This window comes from Prionailurus viverrinus, chromosome B3 (genome assembly GCF_022837055.1).
Source record: "Prionailurus viverrinus isolate Anna chromosome B3, UM_Priviv_1.0, whole genome shotgun sequence".
NCBI classification, from domain to species: domain Eukaryota; kingdom Metazoa; phylum Chordata; class Mammalia; order Carnivora; family Felidae; genus Prionailurus; species Prionailurus viverrinus.
In genome coordinates, this window is record NC_062566.1 from 32594862 (window position 1) to 32614600 (window position 19739).

The 19739-nt window shown below is 51.9% G+C and overlaps 1 protein-coding gene across 1 annotated transcript; it reads left to right on the forward strand.

Moving 5' to 3' along the window:
- Positions 1 to 663: 663 nt before the first annotated feature.
- CLN6 (CLN6 transmembrane ER protein) lies at positions 664 to 18190 on the forward strand. The gene is made up of 7 exons (XM_047861808.1): positions 664 to 866; positions 7746 to 7860; positions 12326 to 12424; positions 13444 to 13632; positions 13925 to 13980; positions 14806 to 14928; positions 16504 to 18190. Exons 1-7 carry the CDS (start codon positions 781 to 783, stop codon positions 16772 to 16774), a joined length of 939 nt encoding a protein of 312 aa, XP_047717764.1. The 5' UTR covers positions 664 to 780; the 3' UTR covers positions 16775 to 18190.
- Positions 18191 to 19739: the final 1549 nt, after the last annotated feature.

A 19739-nucleotide genomic window follows, 5' to 3' on the forward strand; every position in this document is an offset into this window, starting at 1 on the left:
TAGACGTTTGAGTGGGAGAGAGGGCAAGCGACTTTTCCAAAGCCACAAAGTCTAAGAGAGTGACAAATCCAGAATTGGAATCTGCACCAACTCATCCGACCCCATCCCAAGTTGGAAACAATTAGCTACTCCTCTCCGTATTACCCTCTTATCCCGCCCATTATTTAATTCTTAGCGTCACGGGCCACAGAAGTGACATTTTATAAAGCGACATCTTCCATTTGAAAGATGGGCGCGCATAGCAGTTGGGGAGGACATCCCTCCGTCCCCCGCCGTCCCTGTCCCCAAGGACAAGGGAAATTCCGCCTGGCCTCCTCCCCCGGGGGCATCTGGATCTGGTGAGTCTTTCTCCGGGTCCCTACCCTACTCAGACCAGTATCCGGGCCTCGGCCAGCCTAGGCAAAGCTTCCCGCCTAGACCTCGCCGGCGTCCCCAGCAAAGCCCAGCCCCCACAGGGCCACACGCGCTGCGCGCGCAGGCCCGCACTGCACCCCGCTCTCCTCCGGGGACGCCACCTCGGTCGCGTACCTCCTACCCCCGTCCGGGCGCGCCCCGCCTTCCTGGCTCCGTCCGCCTCGCGTCCCTCCCCTCCTCCCCGCCTGCGTCGGCCCCGCCCCGGGTCCCGCCCCTCCCGCTCGCGCCCCCAGGGCTGAGCGCCCTCCCGCCGGCCCGCCACGCCCCGCCCCGCGCCGGGTGTCCGCCGTCGCCACCGCCGGGGCAGGGGAGCGCTTCACCAACTTGGAAAGCCGGGCCGCAGCGCCCGCCGCCGGCGGGGCAGCCATGGAGGCAGCGGCGCGGAGGCGGCAGCATCCGGGAGCGGCGGGCGGCGCGGGCGCGCAGCCGGGCGCGTCCTTCCTGCAGGCCAGGTGGGCGCGTGCTGGCGCGGGGAGCCGGGACCCGGGGGCGGGGTCCCCGCTGGAGGAGCCCAGGGCGGCCCGGGGGCTGCCCTCGTTGCGCCCTGGCGCCTGGGCCCCGTCTCCACTTCCCTTTCTCTTCCTGGGGGTGCCCCGGTCCCGGGCCGGCTGGAGGACAGTCGCTGCTCTGGGGAGACCTCTCCAGGGGTCCAAGAGACTCGAGGTGGGGGGCGGCGGGCCACAAGACACCTCCGCTCACCTTGCCCCCAGCTCAGCTGCCCGCCCCGGGCTCCATTTCCAAGTTCTCGGGGTCCCTACAAGCTGAATAGGACTTGGATTCTGGTATTAATCGGGAAGCTCACTCCTTATCCCAAGACTGTGCGAATGGAAATGCCAGGGACAGGGAAGTGTGGAAGCTTTCCTCCATGAGGGAGGGCTTTTCTCACTCTTGTGCTGCTCCCTTCTCTCTCCAAAGGGAAGAAGTTCTTGGTTTATGTAGTTGAGACCAGGAGTGGCCGAGGAAGAGGCACGGAAACCACCATTTAGTCTTTCCCTCCATTCTGCCTTCACCCTGTCGTATAGGCCAGAAACATTCCTTGCGGTGAGCAGGCCTTTATTAAGCGCCTCTGCTGTGCCCAGTGCTGTGGCAGGCACTGGAGGGGTGGGTAGGGTGAAGCCGGGAGGGGCTCACAGTGCGGAAGGGGCTGAGAGGTCATCGCGGAGAGCAGCGTGGAGGAAGTGGCACTTGAGCCGGGTCTCAAGAGTACTCAGTAGGTGACTCAGGGACGAAAAGTTCTTAAAGTTCTTAAAGCTCTACACCAGAGCTTTCTGGTGTAGAGTGGCAAGAGATGTGGACTGATTGGGAAGGGCCTTTTCTGGCAGCTGGGCTGGGGTGAAAGCCTAGACTTCCCAATTTAAGGAAATTTAAGATGATGTTCACTCTGTGGCAACTCTGTGCCTACTTAAGTGTTGGGCCCTGTGTGCCTCACTTGCCTCACCCTAGTTCCTGCCCTAAATGGCAGGTTAAGAATGCAGCCTTTATTCTGTAAGCACAGGGGAGCCATGGAAAGTTTTTGAGCACTAGTATGCTCAGAGTCAATTATAGGAAGTTTGTGGTATGATTAGGGATGAGGGAAGAAATCTGAGGGACTTGGCTGAGGGCAGCCCTTTCTCCTGCTACTGAGGGACATCTCTGTTCTGGATCTCCTTCCACGTTGGGGGTCTTTGACTGCCCTGAACTGTGGAAGTCCAATCAGAACAATGTGTGGGTATCAGATATGATCACCACTTTGTCTTATGTGCGGGGCTTCCATATGCAGTATCTTTCTCAGTGGCAAGACCCAGGGTGTACACCTAAGGCTTCTGCTCCTACTATTCCACTTTGGCTGCTGAGGGGTAATGTTCCTCTTCATTCCTGATGAGCTCACTACCAGCAGGGTGTTCCCTGAGGATGGCATGAGGGCTGACTCACTTCCAGGGTATCTCTGCCACCATCTTTGGGTACCTCTAGGACCATTTTCAGTATCATTGTTGTTTAAGACAGTAGGTACCATCATCCTGTCCAATTCCTAAGATGCTTGGATTTCCTCTGCTGCATCCATGCTTTGCTTGCATACCTCTAATGACACCGTGCTCACTACCTTTCAAGGTAGCCCATTCCAGCTTCCACCTGTACTGTTGACAATTTTTGTATTGCAATCAACATAATAATGCCTGTCATTAAATAGCACTGGAGGACTTAGAGTAAAAAATCAATGGTTCTGTGTTCCACCTTTCCCTTGCACCAGAGACAACCTTCTTTTAGCTCTTTGTACTAGAATTAAATTCATATTTTTAAATGATATTAACAAATACTATGTAACACTTTCCACAGACCAGGTCCTGCTCTAAAGTTTTGCACATAATAATTCCACCACAACTCTCAAGATAGGATCTACTATTTTTTACAGGTGAGAACATTGAGGCCCAAGAGAGATTAAGTAACTTGCTCAAAATCTGTTTAATGGCAAAGCTGGGATATGAACCTAGGTGTTCTCTAAAGTCTATATTCTTTTTTTGTTTAATGTTCTATTTATTTTTGAGAGAGAGAGAGAGTGTAGGATCTACTATTTTTTACAGGTGAGAACATTGAGGCCCAAGAGAGATTAAGTAACTTGCTCAAAATCTGTTTAATGGCAAAGCTGGGATATGAACCTAGGTGTTCTCTAAAGTCTATGTTCTTTTTTTGTTTAATGTTCTATTTATTTTTGAGAGAGAGAGAGTGTGTGTGTGTGTAAGTGGGTGGGGGGGGTGGTGCAGAGAGAGAAGACAAGCACTGAATTCCGAAGCAGGCTCCAGGCTCTGCATTGTCAGCACAGAGACCGATGCAGGGCTCCAACTCATGAACTGTGAGATCATTATCTGAGCCGAAGTCGGATGCTTAACCGACTGAGCCACCCAGTCTAAAGTCTATATTCTTTTTTTTTTTTTTTAATTTTTTTTTAAATTTTTTTTTTTAACATTTATTTCTTTTTGAGACAGAGAGAGACAGAGCATGAACAGGGGAGAGGCAGAGAGAGAGGGAGACACAGAATCAGAAGCAGGCTCCAGGCTCTGAGCCATCAGCCCAGAGCCTGACGCGGGGCTCAAACTCACGGACCGTGAGATCGTGACCTGAGCTGAAGTCGGACACTTAACCGACTGAGCCACCCAGGCGCCCCTAAAGTCTATATTCTTAAAAGCTATGCTCAACTGCCATTTCTTGGTTTATCAATTGTAGCTTCTAAGATAATGTTTCCCGATTTCCTGTTATGATTTGGCTCACTTACACCTCCCCCATATTCACAAGATGGTTCTTTTTATCTATTCTTAGTTTTTAAACTATTTTTAGTTTTCCTCTTTGTTACCCTTGTTAGCCTCAGGGAACATGCATATGCCATTATTTCTTTTTGGGCAACTGTAAGCAGTATCTCTTGCTTCCTTTTTCAAAGGTGAATATTAGTCCTCTACCCTAATGTTTAGCTTTTCTTACCCTTTCCCCAGCTCCTTTCCTCTGTAGATTTACTTTCATGTTCTCGAGGTTAATGGTATTTACCTGCTGTTTTTCAGCCATAATTGTGTTCATGTTTTGTGTGTGGATGGATTCTAAATTCTGAAAAAAATCAGTATACGATATTTTTATTAGTTAAGCCATGTGAACATTATTCCCTACAAAGCCAAGGAATATTTAACAGTACCATATGCTTTCTTATATTGCTTTTGTTTTTCCTGGGGTTTCTAATTGCCTTTCTTTTTTCCCCTCTTATACTTGCCTTCATTTTCTCATTTTTCATTTGAACTTTCCATCATGTCAGGTACTTTACCATTCTTTATGGTAAAGCAGTCCCTCTATAGTTCCCATTTATGGGTCCCTGGCTGAGTCCTTCCTTTTCTGCCAGGGAGTCCTACAGATGCTGACTGCTTTTAATATTTCAACTGTATATGATGTGTTTCCCAACTGTCATGGTATCAGTTCCCCCATATGGTAGACTTATAAAGCTGTAGAGGAGAGAAAAGGCCATCCTCGTCTTGGGTTACCTGCCATTGTGCTTTTACTAGTGTTCTCAGCAGCAGCTTCTGATGACTGAGATGTAGAGCTGGCACAGGCCAGGGGCTCAGTTTGTGAAGTCTGTGGAGTCAGGAACTTGGGACAGGCCTGAGGTTGCTCATCCCCAGGACAAGGACTGGGGAAGAGGATGGCCTTCATTCTCCATGATCTTCTTCCTGTGGTCAGAGTCCCAACAGAAAAAAACCATCAGATGCTGACCAATCTTGATTCCCAAGTTGAGTGCCCTATGTCTGCTCTTTTTTTTCCTGCCCCACTAAGCCAGCTGGACTAATGACAGGGATTCCCATTAACTGAGGTTCCCCCTTAGGTAGAGGAGGAAATAATTACTGAGCCCCTAGTATCTGTTAGGTATCCACAGCTTACAGAGACCCATACCCAAGTGCTTCCCCAGGCTTTCAAAATACCTTTCTTCTCTGTACCAAACATCTTACTCTGCCCAGTTTGGAAGTTTCCAGAATAAAACACTGAGGGCTGTTATCCTCTTTCTTCCAGCAAGTTCTTCAGACCTGGAGTTTCCCATCATCTGCTTTTTCAGGCCTTGACTGATAGTCACTAAGGGGAAGGGCAGGTGGGGACCTCTAAGCCAGTCTCTCATCTCAGACCCATCTCAGATGAATCCTCACAGTTTCTGAGTATCTGCTCAGTCTAAAGCCCCTCCAGTCCCTCCCTTCTCTTCCTCTTCACCAATAAGCCAGGCATTCAACTCCATGCAGTGCCTTTCTCACTTCCACCTCCAGGCCTTTGATCTCGCCCTCCTATTGCTTTTCTGCCTACTTAAATCCACCCATCCATGCTTCCTGGCTCTCTTCCTTCATGCCAGCTTTGCATACTGCTCCAGGCCTTACTGAGCCTTCTCTGTCTTGACCTCCTCATATGTCACATAGTTTATTATAATAGAAACAGGATAGCAAACTATTTAGAGCACAGATCTTGAATTCATATAGACACAGATTTGAATTTATGCTGTTCAGGACTCATGGGTTACAAGTGACATAAAGCCAGGGTGAATGGCAGCACCCTTAGCAAAAAGGAATGTATTGGCTCATGTGGCCAAACCTTTAGCTTGGGGTTGCCTAGAACTCTCAGGGCTTTTCCTCTTCTTTTTCCCCTGGTCCTCTCTGCAGGGTTGCTTCATTCTCACCTGGCTGTTCTTTAAGGCTCGCCCCTTAGTCACACATAGCCCTGGATTTGCATCCTTAGCATCCCAGTGCCAGAAAGGGAGGGACTCTTTCCACCAGCTCTAATTAGAAACATCCCACCGGGCTGGCTTAGGTCACTGGCCCTCCCTGTGACTAAGGAAACCTCATGTCTTACTAGAAGCAGCTTGGAGTGGGAAATAGGCCGACAAAAGGAATAGTTGCTGTAGCTCCATACCACACGGGTGATCTTCAGTAAGCACTTAAGCCCTGTAACACACGAGGGGAACAACCTCCTGGTATTGCTGTGAGGATTCAGTGAGATGGTGTAGGTGAAGCTCCTAACACAGCACACACTCAGCACTCAATAAGTGGTGGGGCGGGGCGCCTGGGTGGCGCAGTCGGTTAAGCGTCTGACTTCAGCCAGGTCACGATCTTGCGGTCCGTGAGTTCGAGCCCCGCGTCGGGCTCTGGGCTGATGGCTCAGAGTCTGGAGCCTGTTTCCGATTCTGTGTCTCCCTCTCTCTCTGCCCCTCCCCCGTTCATGCTCTGTCTCTCTCTGTCCCAAAAATAAATAAACGTTGAAAAAAATAAGTGGTGGGGCACTCAGTAGAAGAGAGGGGAAGGCTTAGTTGACCCAAGAAAGGCCCACCCCACCTCTTACCTGCCACCAGAGGATGATGAGATCTCCCAGAGCTTGGCCCTCTGCCTCTGGGTTACTCTACCAGCCCACTGCGGACCATTGTTAGAATTGCCCGAAAGGGATCTCAGAAAGTTATGGATGCCATAGTAGCACTGAGAAGAGGAAAAAACCTTCACGATGCCTCTAAGCTAATGTTTGCCAGTAAAAACAATGAGTAACTGGTAATCAAGATTGTTTAAAATCAACCAGTGATCACTAAGCATCAACCAGGAACTGAGCCAAGAACGCTGGGTAACATGGACCATTCACACAGCTTCTGTTCTCAGCACAAATAGAGCAATAAAACTCACACTTCACTCATCGAAGAAGCAGGCTGTTTGTCACTGGAGGTGTGCAAGTAGTCTCAGGGAGGATTTGGACGCTGATAGGGTGGTGGGTGAGTTGAAGAGAATCTTAAAAGCCATCCGTCTTCTTAAGGGTGTACATAAGAACAAAGCTCCAGACCCATGAGGTCATGGCTAGACAGGGAGTTAGTGATGAAGCACTCCCTGTACTGGAGTTGGTGGGGCTTTGGGAAAAGACTTATTAAGGAAGCCTTCCTGGAGGAAGTGGCATAGGCACTGGCCCTTGAACTTCAGCTCATCTGTGAAAAACAGATGGCTAACGACTTGGCAGGAGGGATGGGCATCGAAAGATATGTTGTCAGATGGTGTTCCACTTCTTGCCATGTCTCTTGCATCAGCTTGTCTCCACTGGCTGCTCTTGCTGTGGATTAGTGAGATGGGGTACACCAGCAGCCCTAGCCTCACCTCCTCCAGGTTCAAGTAGGAGGGAAAGAGACTGTTGATCTGAGTCTATGGTCTAGGAGGCTGATCTCCCTGAAGGGCTGTGATTGGTCCAGCTCAGGTCACATGCCCATCTGGTGGCCCAATCATTGTGAACATGATGATGGCGTAGAGGTTAAAAATACAAGCTCTGGAGCCTAGTCATTTAGGCTCCAATATTTGGCTGTATAACTTCGGGCAAGTTACTTAACATCTTACACCTCAGTTTTTCCACTTGTAAAATGGGGGTAATATTCCAACCTCAAAGGGTTTCTGTGAGGAGTAAAAGCGTTGAATGAGATAATGCATGCAAACAGCCATGATGTGCCTGGAATATAGTAAGTGTTCAGTAAAGGTTCGCTATTGTCATCCATCATTATGATTCACATTTTCCAGCTACATTTGCATCTTTGCCCCATTAGATGTCCCCATCATGCTATAGGTGAGAATGCCCAATGGTTATTATACCTGTTTGGCAGTTTCCTTACTGAATCACAGAGAAGCTAAGCTTCCAGGACAGCTGGAATCCATTCCCAGGACATGTCCCCCTTGGCCTCGGAGCCAGTATTTCCAGCAAAACTCATTTTCTAGAAATTAATCCTCTTGCCCTCAAATCCCCATACCTTTCTGTGGCTCATCTCAGGGGGAAGATTCCCATGGGAGGAGAGAAGAGCTGACCCCTCTTGTCTGGTTCCTTCCCAGGCACAGCTCCGTCAAGGCTGATGAAGCTGCCGGCACAGCTCCCTTCCACTTTGACCTCTGGTTCTACTTCACCCTGCAGAACTGGGTTCTGGACTTTGGCCGCCCCATTGCCATGGTGAGTGCGAAGCTATGGACAGAGCCCCTACCAGCAGCGAGAACACAGTGTGACATGAATTAGCTGAGTGACCTTAGACAAGGCACTTCCCCTACCAGTAAACTGCAAGAATAGGCCTGAATGCTTTCATGTGCTTTAGCTCATGACTGTGCCAACAAGTGGGGATCTGGGGCCTGAATAGTCATATTGTCCCCTGACTCTCATAGGGGAACTGGTGGCCCTAAACAGTGATACCATGCCCCTCTTCCATCCCACCATCCCATACCCAGGTTTAACCAAATCACCAAGCCATACAACAGGGTATGGGAAAGAAAACAGAGCATCCCCACAGCCTTGGTATATTATTTTTCTGGAGGTAAAGAGTATAGGTTGATTTTGCATGGCTCTGAGCCTCGGGTAATTTTTAGTGCTATGTTGTGAAACCATCCCCTTCCCTCTAAGGCTAGTTCATGCATCAGTGTACAAGGGTGGTCTGTACAGAGATCAATACTGGAAGAGTATTGAAACTCCTGGCTTGTCATAAGTAGGTAGGTAAATAGATAGATAACAGAATGTGAAAAATTGAGTGATATACCACCTTGCATCAAATTGTTCATTTTTGCGTGTGGGTGGTAACAATAACAACATCCGATGCTGAAACTGACACCTTGCACATGCTAGTGATAATGCAAATTAGCAAAGCCCTTTTGAGTTTTTATTTATTTTTTTTTTAGTAATATCTACACCTACCATGGGGCTCGAACCCACGACCGGGGGATCAAGAGTCACACGCTCCTCCAACTGAGTCAGCCAGGCGCCCCATAGCAAAGCCCTTTTGGAAAGCAGTTTGTCAAGATGATAACTAGGCACCTAAAGAATGGTGCCTAGTTGGGGCGCCTGGGTGGCTCAGTCGGTTAAGCGTCCGACTTCGGCTCAGGTCACGATCTCACGGTCCGTGAGTTCGAGCCCCGCGTCGGGCTCTGTGCCGACAGCTCAGAGCCTGGAGCCTGCTTCGGATTCTGTGTCTCCCTCTCTCTCTCTGTTCCTCCCCTGTTCATGCTCTGTCTCTCCCTGTCTCAAAAACAAATACACATTTTAAGAAAGAAAAAAGAAAGAAAGAAAGAAAGAAAGAAAGAAAGCCTAGCATATGCACTTTTATTGAATTAATAATAATAACAACATTAAGGTAGAAATAATGGTTAACATACATTGAGTGCTTACTCTGTTCTAAACCTGTTAAGTGTTTAAACTCATTTGATCCTCACCTCAACACTCTTATTAATCTTGATTTCATAGATGGGAAGACTCAAGGGTAGAGAGGGCCACCCACGTAGCAAGTAGAAGAGCCAGCATCTGCGTGCCGGCACTCTGGCCCCAGAGCCTACCCCCTTCCTGTCTTGTGTATATCCAGGACCCTAATGTGTCCTTCCCTCCTGACCCAGTAAGACCCCTTCCAAGAATCTGCCCTGAAGACATAATCAGCAGGAAGACAAGAGCCTCTATACCCAATGGTGTTCCCTGTAGTGTTGCTTACCTTGAACGTGACTTCAGTGTCCAGCATAGGGACTGGGTAAATCAACTTTTTGTATCCAGTACAGAGAACATTATCTGGCCTTTAAACAGGAATCATAGATACTATAGAGCAACCTGGGACGTTGAAGGAGCATAAAGGTATAGAAGTGATAGGCATCCTGCCTGACTGCAAGTCAGTGACAGTCTTAACATCTTGTACACATGGGATCAGAGGCTTGAAGGGGATTAAGAAAAGCTGTTCTGGCAGCACTGTTGGAGCGGATTTATGGTGGATGCTGTTTCTCCTTTGGGCAGACTCTCCATAGGGTGTACATGTTGTTTTGAAGTGTGGGAGAAAGAAAAGAGACTGAGTCGGGGTTCGCGATCAGGTTTGTAGGTGACCTTAGGCAAGTCAGTGTCTACTGGGCTTTGGTTCTCTCATTCATAAGAATGCTAGTTGGCCTGGCTGCTCTGATCCCCCTTCTGGAAAGAAGGCCCCATATATTGGGGACCAAAGGAACTGCCATGGGGGAGGGGGAAATGAGGCCAGGAGCAGGCTCATGGCTCCCTCACTCATTAGGACTCAGCCACAACAGGCCGTGGGGGTCTCCTGCAGGGCAAAGCACTTCCCCAGCCTGCCCAGCAACCTAAGTGGGCTTGTTAGGAGAGTAGACATTTGAAAAGCTCGTATATACACTGGAGCTTCTGAAATGTAGGCATAGCAGTCCCAAATTTGCAATCGCAAAAAACAAAGTCTTACAAGTTATGAAAGTAGTATGTAACAAGTCAACTAATACCCAGGCGTATGAAGAAGTGTTGGAGTCTCCCTTTCCAGTCCCACCCCTGGAGGTTTGAGACACAGCAACCCCACTCCTTTCTCTGTTCATGCAAACGTATATCACACTCTTTTCCCCTTTCTAACCCAAATGGGATTTTCCTTTACACCTTATTCTACAGCTTGCTTGCTTTACTTTAGAACATATCATGGCTGTCTTTCCATGTCAGTATGTATAAGGTATCATTTCTGATAGTGGCTCCTTCACCATGGTATATATCTTTCCTTAAGAAACCGAAGTATAGGGGTGCCTGAGTAACCCAGTTGGTTAAGCGTCTGACTTCTGCTCAGGTCAGGTCATGATCTCGCGGTTCGCGAGTTCAAGCCCCACATTGGGCTCTTCACTCTTAGCGCAGAGCCGGCTTCGAGTCCTCTGTCTCCTCTCTCTCTCTCTCTCTCTCTCTCTCTCTCTGCCCCTCCCCCCTTCTCTCTCTCAAATATAAAATATTAAAAAAAAAGAAACTGAAGTACAGTTGACATACAAGTTTATGTTAGTGTCAAGTGCATGACATAGTGATTCGACAATTCTGTATGTTATGCCGTGCTCCCCACACTGAGTGTAGTCACCATACCACATTATTACAATATCAGTGACTATATTCCTTATGCTGTACTTTTCATCCCCATGACTTATTCATTTTATAACTGGAAGTTCGTGCCTCCTAATCCCCTCCACCTATTTTGCTCATCCCCCGACATCCTCCCCTCTGGCAGTCACCCATTTGTTCTCTGTATTTACGATCCGTTTTCTGTTTGTTGGTTGGTTGGTTTTTTAGATTCCACATATAAGTGAAAGCACATGGCATTTATCTTTCTCTGACTTATTTCACTTAGCATAGTACCCTCTAGGTCCATCCATGTTGCAAATGGGAAGATTCTTTTTATGGCTGAGTAATGTGTTGGTGGTGAAAACCTAACCCTCCTACAGTGTTGGTGGGAATGCAAATTGGTGCAGCCACTGTGGAAAACAGTATGGAGGTCCCTCAGAAAATTAAAAATAGAAATACCAAATGACCCAGTAATCCCATTACTGGGTATTTACCAAAAGAAAACGAAAACACCAGTTCAAAAAGATACATGCACCCCTGTGTGCATGGCAGCATTATTTCCAATAGCCAAATTATGGAAGCAGCCCAAGTGTCCATCAGTAAATGAATAAAGAAGAAATAAGTGGATAAGGAAGATGGGGTACATATATCCAACATCTATATCTTGATATAGATTAAGATCTAGAGATACACACTGAATAAGAGAGAAAGAGAGGAAAAGAGAGACCTGTATCCTGAGGGTTTTTTATATGTGCAGGTTAGTTTTCACCAACATGGCATTTCTGAATTAAAAGAGATAAACGTTTAAATTTTTGACTGAAATGTGTGGTCATTGCCTGTATTCTCAATCAACAGACACTGGAAATACAGTTTGGGGGGTCGTCACATGTTTTGACCTCGCCCAGGGATTTTCACATGGACCCTGACAAGGCCAGTAGGACAGAGGGCATGGCAGGCCGAGAAACTGGTCCTGGCCTGCCTCCTGTCTCAGGAAACAGAGGGAAGAAAGAACTGAAGTTTCTTTTTCGTGGTAGAACTCACATATTTTCTCCTTTGTTTCCTAATTATACTTCTGACCCAATCTGGAAGCAGTGTCTGCAGTCCATCTGCTCAGGGCCCAGAACATGGGGCCTAGTGGTCAGGAGATCTTTTCGTTAGCATAGCACCTGGAGTGCCAGACCCCTAAGGGCCCAAGTGGACCACCTGGGTCACATCTCTCGTGTTGCAGGTGGGGAAACCAAGGCCCAGAGAGCAGAAGGACTTGCCTGGGGTCACCCAGAAAGTGTGTGGCACCACTAAGTCCCAAGGTAGCCTCCAACTCCCAGACCAGCTCCCAGGGACATTTATTTAGTACCCACCGGGAGAGGGGCCCAGAGTCAGGCCCTGGATTTGCATCTGCTTGTGCATCCAGGAACAAATCCATTTACCTTCTCTAGGAGTCAGTTTCTCTGTCTGGGTCCCCCAGGGCTGCCAAGAGGATCCCCAGAGATCACAGAAAGAGTTAGATGTGTGTGGAGGAGGTGAGGGTTGACTCCCTGAGGGCTCATGGGACTCTGCCTGGGTGAACACCATCCCTCCCCTTGCTCCCCAGCTGGTGTTCCCTCTCGAATGGTTTCCGCTCAACAAGCCCAGCGTGGGGGACTACTTCCACATGGCCTACAACATCATCACGCCCTTCCTTCTGCTCAAGGTACAGTCCTCGGTTTCCTGCCCTCCCTTCCCACCCTCATTTCTTCCTCCCCTAGCAGGAAGCTGGTACCATGCCCTAGGAGTCATGGAAGCGGGAGGAAGCAGGCCTACCCTGCCTGAGTCGGGGGGATGAAGGCTGGGATGGAGGGATGGAGAAGGCCTCCCCCAGGAGGGGTGTTGGATTTGGGCTTCCGTCTTGTGCATCAGGGGATGACGTGGGAGCAGTGGTCAGGCAAAAGGACCTGAAGACAGGGCCATGCTTGGGAAACCAAGTACATTTGGGGAGACTGAGGCAGAAGGAGTGACTGAGGTGGTTGCCTGGGGAGAAGTCAAGGACAGTTGAGCCGGCAGGTAGGGTCCAGGTGGCAGGAACGGCCGCAGTGAAGGTGACCTATACTCTAGCCTGGAGATCCCTGACTTTGAGAAGTCACTGGGAGCACAGAGCTAGCTTTGCACATCCAAATAAGGGGTCTTAAAACAATTATTGCTGTCTACTGTGCCCATCATTGTGTTTCTAGAAAGACATTTCTAATCTCCAAAAGTATGAAGGGTATAATCTCAGAATTCAGAGGAGACTAAAAGGTAAATAATTTAGTTTCAAAGTATCCCCCCCCCCCGCAAAAAAAAAAAAAAACCCTGATATTTTCTTTGTGTTTACCATGGACCAGTGGCTCAGAAATCAGAGAGTCATGCCATTGAACCAGCCCAGCCACCCAGGGGCACACCTGGGACCCGGCAGAGGGCCAGGTCTGGGGCCTGGATGCCTAGCTGTTGCTTCTAGCACACGGTTGCTGTGTGACCTTGGGCACTGAGCTAGCCCCTCTGAGTCTGTTTCCTCTCTGGGAGAAGGGGGTGCTGTTTCCCAGGTAATGCTGGGTCCACAGGGATCATATGAGACTCTGGAGGCCTGGTTGGCCTGCTAAAGTCAGTTTCTGAGTGACTCTTCAACTGGCGGCATCTATCCCGCCCCGGGCGTTTCCTATTGTGGTAGAGGCTGAGTCAGGCCTCCGTCTGCTTCAGCTCATCGAGCGGTCCCCCCGCACCCTGCCACGCTCCATGATCTACGTCAGCATCATCACCTTCGTCATGGGTGCCAGCATCCACCTGGTGGGTGACTCCGTGAACCACCGCTTGCTCTTCAGTGGCTACCAGCACCACCTGTCTGTCCGTGAGAATCCCATCATCAAGAACCTCAAGCCGGAGACACTGGTGAGGCCACCTCCCCCAGTACTCGTAAAGCCCTGTGGGCACAGTCTGTCCTGGAGGCCAAAGAGATCGCCCCACCCATCACTGTGCCTGGCCTGCTAAAGGCATTCTGCTGGGTGAGGGCGCTGGACCCACCAAGCTAGGATGCTGGTGACACTTCAGGAAGTGGCACATTGACTGGCTCCCACCTGGGCCCCCTGGAGTAGAGGGCTGCTGGGGGGAGGCCTGAGGAAGGGTGGGCTGCGTGGGCCCCAGCACCTTTCCTGAAGCACCTGCCGTGCCCTGCCGCCCTCAGATCGACTCCTTTGAGCTGCTCTACTACTACGACGAGTACCTGGGCCACTCCATGTGGTAAGTGATGGGGCTGTCTCAGCCAGGAGGGCAGCAACAGCCCCACTGTCTCCCCAGGGACTGGGCCCAGCCCCCCCCCCCCCCCCCCCCCCGCTCTGCCGGGGGCCTCGGGGAAACTGGACGAGCCTCTGGATGTGAGGCGGAGCCACTGGAAAGGCCTACCCTTCCCGCGCTGGCGCGGGGCTCTGGGCCCTCCCCGCCCCAGTGCGGCAGTGCCAGCGGCGGCCACTAGAGGGCAGCGAGCGGCTGTCCCTCCAGGGCCCTGACGGGGCCTGGAGGGGGAGGGGCGCGGCGCGGACCGACTCTCGCCCCCTCGCCGTGCTGGGGTGCGGGGGGAGGGCACCGAGGGGGACCCCTACCGTGCCAGGACGTGATCTTTGGTGATGGAGATCGGAACGAAGCCGAGGAGGGCCGGCTGGACCTGATGGGGGAGGGGCTGCCAGTGCCCTGCTCCTCGACCTCCCGGGAGGGCCCCCTTCACCCCAAAGGCGGCAGAAACCTCCCAGATGTGCGCGGCTGCGGGAGAGTCAGGTTCCCCCATCCCCCCCCCCCCCCCCCCCCCCCCCCCGGAGTCAGCCCGTCAGTTCTCCCTTGCCTTACACGAGGAGCTGAGGAGCCGGGCCAGGGGAGGGGTTCGATGGGGAGGGGCGGGGGGCGGCCAACAAGCCTGGGACCCGGTGGCCTCCCTCCTGAGTGCGGTGGCTGGCTCCTGTCACACCGGGCCTACACTCGTGTTTCCAGGGCCCGTTTAGAACAGGCTGGACTCAACAGCCAAGAGAACCAAGTTGTCCTCTTCTAAAACGGGCACCCACCTCCCTGTTGCAGGTACATCCCTTTCTTCCTCATCCTCTTCATATACTTCAGTGGTTGTTTCACTCCCACCAAAGCCGAGAGTTCAGCGCCAGGGGTGGCCCTGTTCCTGGTGATGCCCAGTGGCCTGTACTATTGGTGAGTGGACCTGGGGAAGGGGCGGGGGCGCTCAGTGAGCCAGGTAGTAAAAATGTGCTCTTGACCACAGTCCTGCTCCGTGACTTTCCTTGGGTTCCTACTTCCTCCCCTGTGTAGTGGGGACTGTAACTGTGCTTTGTGGTCCCCTCTCTGTTACCAGGAAGCCAGGCCCAAGTGTGGTCTCTCTGGCCTCATGCCCCTCTGCCCCAGAACTCCCAGAACTCCAGTGCCACCGTGGTCCCAATAGACTCCACCTCGAACACCAAGCCCATAGAGCCCTGTGGGCCTCAGTTTCCTCCTCTGTGAAATGGGGACAATACCTGCCTGTCTCCCTCTCACAGGATGGTGAGGATCTAGAAGGGGGGAAAGGGACTTCACAAACTATAAAGGGGACAAGGACAGATAAAGGGGGGAAGTCCATGGCCTCCGGGGCTTCTTGTCTGGTTTCTTTGTGCCTTCCAGCGCTCTCATCCCATTTCAGAGAGTAGACTCAGGCCTCAGCCAGGCTCTTCCCCCTCCTGTCAATTCTGCCCCAAGGATAGGCTCCATCCGAGGATCATGGGTGTCCTAGGAAGGACTGGACCCTTCTCTGATGGGAAGCTTGCCTCAGAATGAAAAAAGCCGCTTTTCCCTAGGGCCAGCTCCAAGCCACTTGCAGGGTCTGTCCCCGCCTCACCCAGAGGGTGCCCCCTAAGGACAGGCTTAAAAAGAAATGGGTGGCAACCACAGCAAGAGGGAGAGCGGTTCGGCTCGGGGAGGATTTCCTGCCCAGTCCTGACCCAGCCGCATAGGAGCAGCAGCATGCTTTCTCAAGTAAGAGGTGTGCACAGCTCTTGTCAGGTCTCTTACCTCTCGGGAGACAGGGCCATTTATGTCCCTGTTCCAGGTAAGAAAACAGAAGCCCCAGGATATCATGTAAATCCCCCCAAGGCCACACAGCCACAAAGTTGCAGAATTCCTTGAGCCGAATGGGTCAACATTGTGGTTCTTTCTCGAGGCAGGGGAGCGGAGGCGACAGCCTCTCAGATGCCCCAGCCGGCCGTGTGCTAGGCACTGCCTTAGGAGCTGCAGAGAACCCCAGGAGGTCTGAGACTGTCCCAGCCCCCGAGGAGACAGTGAGGACAACACCTGTAAATTACAACTGCATTCCCAAACTCAAATGCCTCTAGGAACCAAGCTGGTGACAGAAATGCATCAAGCAGGCATCAAGTGAGGCAATAGTGAGTGGTGGGGACTGTGGCAAACTGCAGAACCGTGCACTCTCCAAAGGGCACAGCTGCTTTATCCTCTGATTGGTTGTTGTCATGTGGGAATATAGGCCTAATGTGACCAAAGAAACCAGAAACCCGCATTTGCAGCTAATCTGTTATTTAAACATTGGTAACGAACTCAACATTTAAAACAAATATGCTGCCCGTGGGCTGGGCTCAGGGTAGCGTGGTTCCCTGGGCCTCTCGTGAGATGAGCCACCCTGACTGAGCGGGAGGGCAGCCTGGTATGAGGGTCCAGGGAGGGCTGCCAGGCAGGACAGAGCTGTCATGCCGCCCGCCTCCCCTCACCCCCCGGCCCCTTCAGGTACCTGGTCACCGAGGGCCAGATCTTCATCCTCTTCATCTTCACCTTCTTCGCCATGCTGGCCCTTGTCCTGCACCAGAAGCGGAAGCGCCTCTTCCTGGACAGCAACGGCCTCTTCCTCTTCTACTCCTTTGCGCTCACCCTCCTGCTTGTGGCACTGTGGGTCGCCTGGCTGTGGAATGACCCTGTACTCAGGAAGAAGTACCCGGGTGTCATCTACGTCCCTGAGCCCTGGGCCTTCTACACCCTCCACGTCAGCAGCCGACACTGAGTCCCTGGCACCAGCCGCTGGTGCTCTGCCTGGCGGGAGACGGGCCACAGAGAGTGTCTGAGTGTGGTGGGCGGGTGCTTGTGTGCGCACACACACGTGTGTGTCCATCCGTGTGTGCAGTCGTGACAACACTGGTGGGGGTAGGCGTCTTGCACACGGGCAGGTGTGTGTGTGTGTGTGTGTGCGCGCGCGTGCAGAGTGCATCATCATAATACTCGACCGTTTGGATCAAGTTTCTCTGTGGCTTCGATCTTTTCAGGATGGGATGTCGTCTTAGGCAGTGTGTCCAGGCCGAGGTCTGGGCCCTGCCTTCTTGTGCACCTGACTGGACTCTTCCCGGGATGTCTTCTGGTCGCCATCCCGGAGACGCCTGGTGGGTGGGGCAGCAGCAAGGAGGGGACTGGGCACGTCACCCGCCACCTGGCTCACCCCTCAGACCCGCCCTGACCCCGAAGGCCAGATCACAAAGGTTCCGATAACTTTCCGGGTGTTGTTGAGGAAGCACATCCATTCTCTAGGCGTCGCGTGCGCTAGCTGGGAGCATGGGCCCAAAGTGTGTCAGTGGGCCGGCTGCAGGCCCCTCTTGGGGCAGCCTTGGGATGGTTGAGTCATCCCCTTCTGTTGCTGCCCTAGGAAGGGTACGCGCGCGACAGACCTCACCCAACCTCAGGTCACAGGGAGTGTTGAGCGCCCTGCCCCCTGCCCCTGGAGAGCCAGAGGCCAGCCCTCTCCCCTAACCACAGCCTGATCTTGGGGTCTCTCCAGCCATTTCCCTCTGCCAGAAGCTGTATCCCTGCCCCCTAGCAGAACTATAGCACCCCTTCCCGTCCGCCTGACCCGGGCATTTGAACTGCAGCTGAAGGCTGAGTTCTTAAACACTTGCAGTATTCCCTGAGCCCCATTATAGGGGCAGGGGCCTTTGGGAGATGTTGGGGAGAGCTGGAGACTCTCTCCTGGAGGCCTTGTCTGAGCCTGAATCTCTTGCCTTCTGCTGGCGGGCCTGCTCCCAGAAAAGGGAGGCTTCGTTCCCAGCAGGATCCCCCTGGGCCCACCTTCCCCCAGGCATCGGGGCCAGGTCTGCCCACACAGCTGCTGGCCCCCCAGCCCCATTTTCCAGCCAGCGCTGGCTCTGTGAGCTTGTGAGTCTCTCCCTGGACCCTGCCTCCATTCCTGTGTTCTCAGGGAGCCCCGTGCCTCCGATTTTCCTTTCATGTTGGGGTCCCTCTGCATCCCCCTTAGAGGTCCCCCGGTCCCTGGTCAGATGGGTGGAGAGAGGTATCAATAAAGACCAGTGTGGGGGCGCCTGGGTGGCGCAGTCGGTTAAGCGTCCGACTTCAGCCAGGTCACGATCTCGCGGTCCGGGAGTTCGAGCCCCGCGTCGGGCTCTGGGCTGATGGCTCAGAGCCTGGAGCCTGTTTCCGATTCTGTGACTCCCTCTCTCTCTGCCCCTCCCCCGTTCATGCTCTGTCTCTCTCTGTCCCAAAAATAAATAAATGTTGAAAAAAAAAAATAAAAAAAAAAATAAAAAATAAAAAAAAAAATAAAAAATAAAAAAAAATAATAATAATAATAAAAAAAAAATAAAATAAAGACCAGTGTGGAGCCAAGCCTGGCTGGTGGCTGCTTCTTGCTGAATTGGGGAGGCAGGAGGGAGTCCCCTGAAGCAGGGGAGGGAGTGACTGGTCTGAGGCCTGTGTGGCTCAGAGCGGGTGCTGCCTCTGCCCATTGGCCTTCCATGCCACTCAGTGGGACCCAGTCAGTCCTAGCTCTCTTCACAGGAGTCTGGGGACTGTGGGGGGGGGGGGGGGGGGGGGGGAGGGGAGCCAGGGTAGGGCATCTCTAGGCCTGCCTCTCAGAGATGGCACATCGAGCCTCCCAGCCATGCTGCCAGCCCGTCCCAGAGGCTGAAACAGAGAGGGTGCCCTCTGAGGGGTGGGGAAACTGGTGTGTTGGAGGTTGGCACTGAGCCTTGGGCAAGTCACTTACTCCCTCCGGGTCTCACACCACACAGCCACCAGGGACTGGCTGGGGCTACTGTTACCAGAGAACACAGGAAGGGCCACGCCGGACAGGAGATGCTCGCACCATCACAGGCCCTGCCTCCACTTACCCAGCAACCACATTTGATTCCTTCCTCGCCTCGAGGACACCGCTCCTTCCAGCCCTGCCTCTGGCCTGTTCTCCACAGCACAGCTTTGCTGGAGGTCTCGTGAGCAGGCACGGGCCTGGTTGTGTGGGGGCTGAAGCTTATACAACTTGGGGAGCCCTTGATTAAAAACAAAAAGCAAGAAAAAGTGAATAAAAAAATAGGTACAAAAGTGAATGTTTAGAATGGAAAAGAAATCACAGCAAATTATTAGAGTCTTGGAAATTTGGTGTCTCTCTTGACAGAGATCTCTTTGGGTAGTTTCCTGGAAATGTTTCCCTAGAAATACTTCTTTTTTCTTTTAAGTTTTTATTTATTTATTTTGAGAGAGAGAGAGAGTAAGAGCAGGAGAGGGGCAGAGGAAGAGGGAGAGAGAGAATCCCAAGCAGGCTCTGCACTGTCAGCACAGCCCTATGCAGGGCTCGATCTCATGAATTGTGAGGTCACAACCTGAGCTGATATCAAGAGTCAGATGCTTAACCAGCTGAACCACCCAGACGCCCCAGAAATACTTCTTAATTACAACCTGGCTTCACTCCCTCTAGCTACGTGTAGGCCAGTGGTTCTCGAAGTGTGGCCCTGACTGGCACACGAGGATGGCAGAGGAAAATACAAACTGGCCCCTTCTGTCTGCTGAATCAGAACCTCTGGTGATGGGGTCCTTCTGGTGAACAAAGTCTCAGCCCTCAGTTGGTATTGGACGGGGTTTCTATTTTTCATGGTGAGTATACAGCTTCATGGATGGAAAATGTCTTGTCTCCCACATGAGCGCCTTCCCAAACACAGGGTGATTCCGAGCAAGCGCTTTGGCCTCGCCCC

What these genes read in the sequence shown, in the direction of transcription:
- CLN6 (XM_047861808.1), top strand. Translation starts at nt 781, where the DNA reads ATGGAGGCAGCGGCGCGGAGGCGGCAGCATCCGGGAGCGGCGGGCGGC. An exon ending in GCGTCCTTCCTGCAGGCCAG is followed by an intron (nt 867 to 7,745) that starts GTGGGCGCGTGC and finishes GTTCCTTCCCAG; the next exon opens with GCACAGCTCCGTCAAGGCTG. An exon ending in TACCTGGGCCACTCCATGTG is followed by an intron (nt 13,981 to 14,805) that starts GTAAGTGATGGG and finishes TCCCTGTTGCAG; the next exon opens with GTACATCCCTTTCTTCCTCA.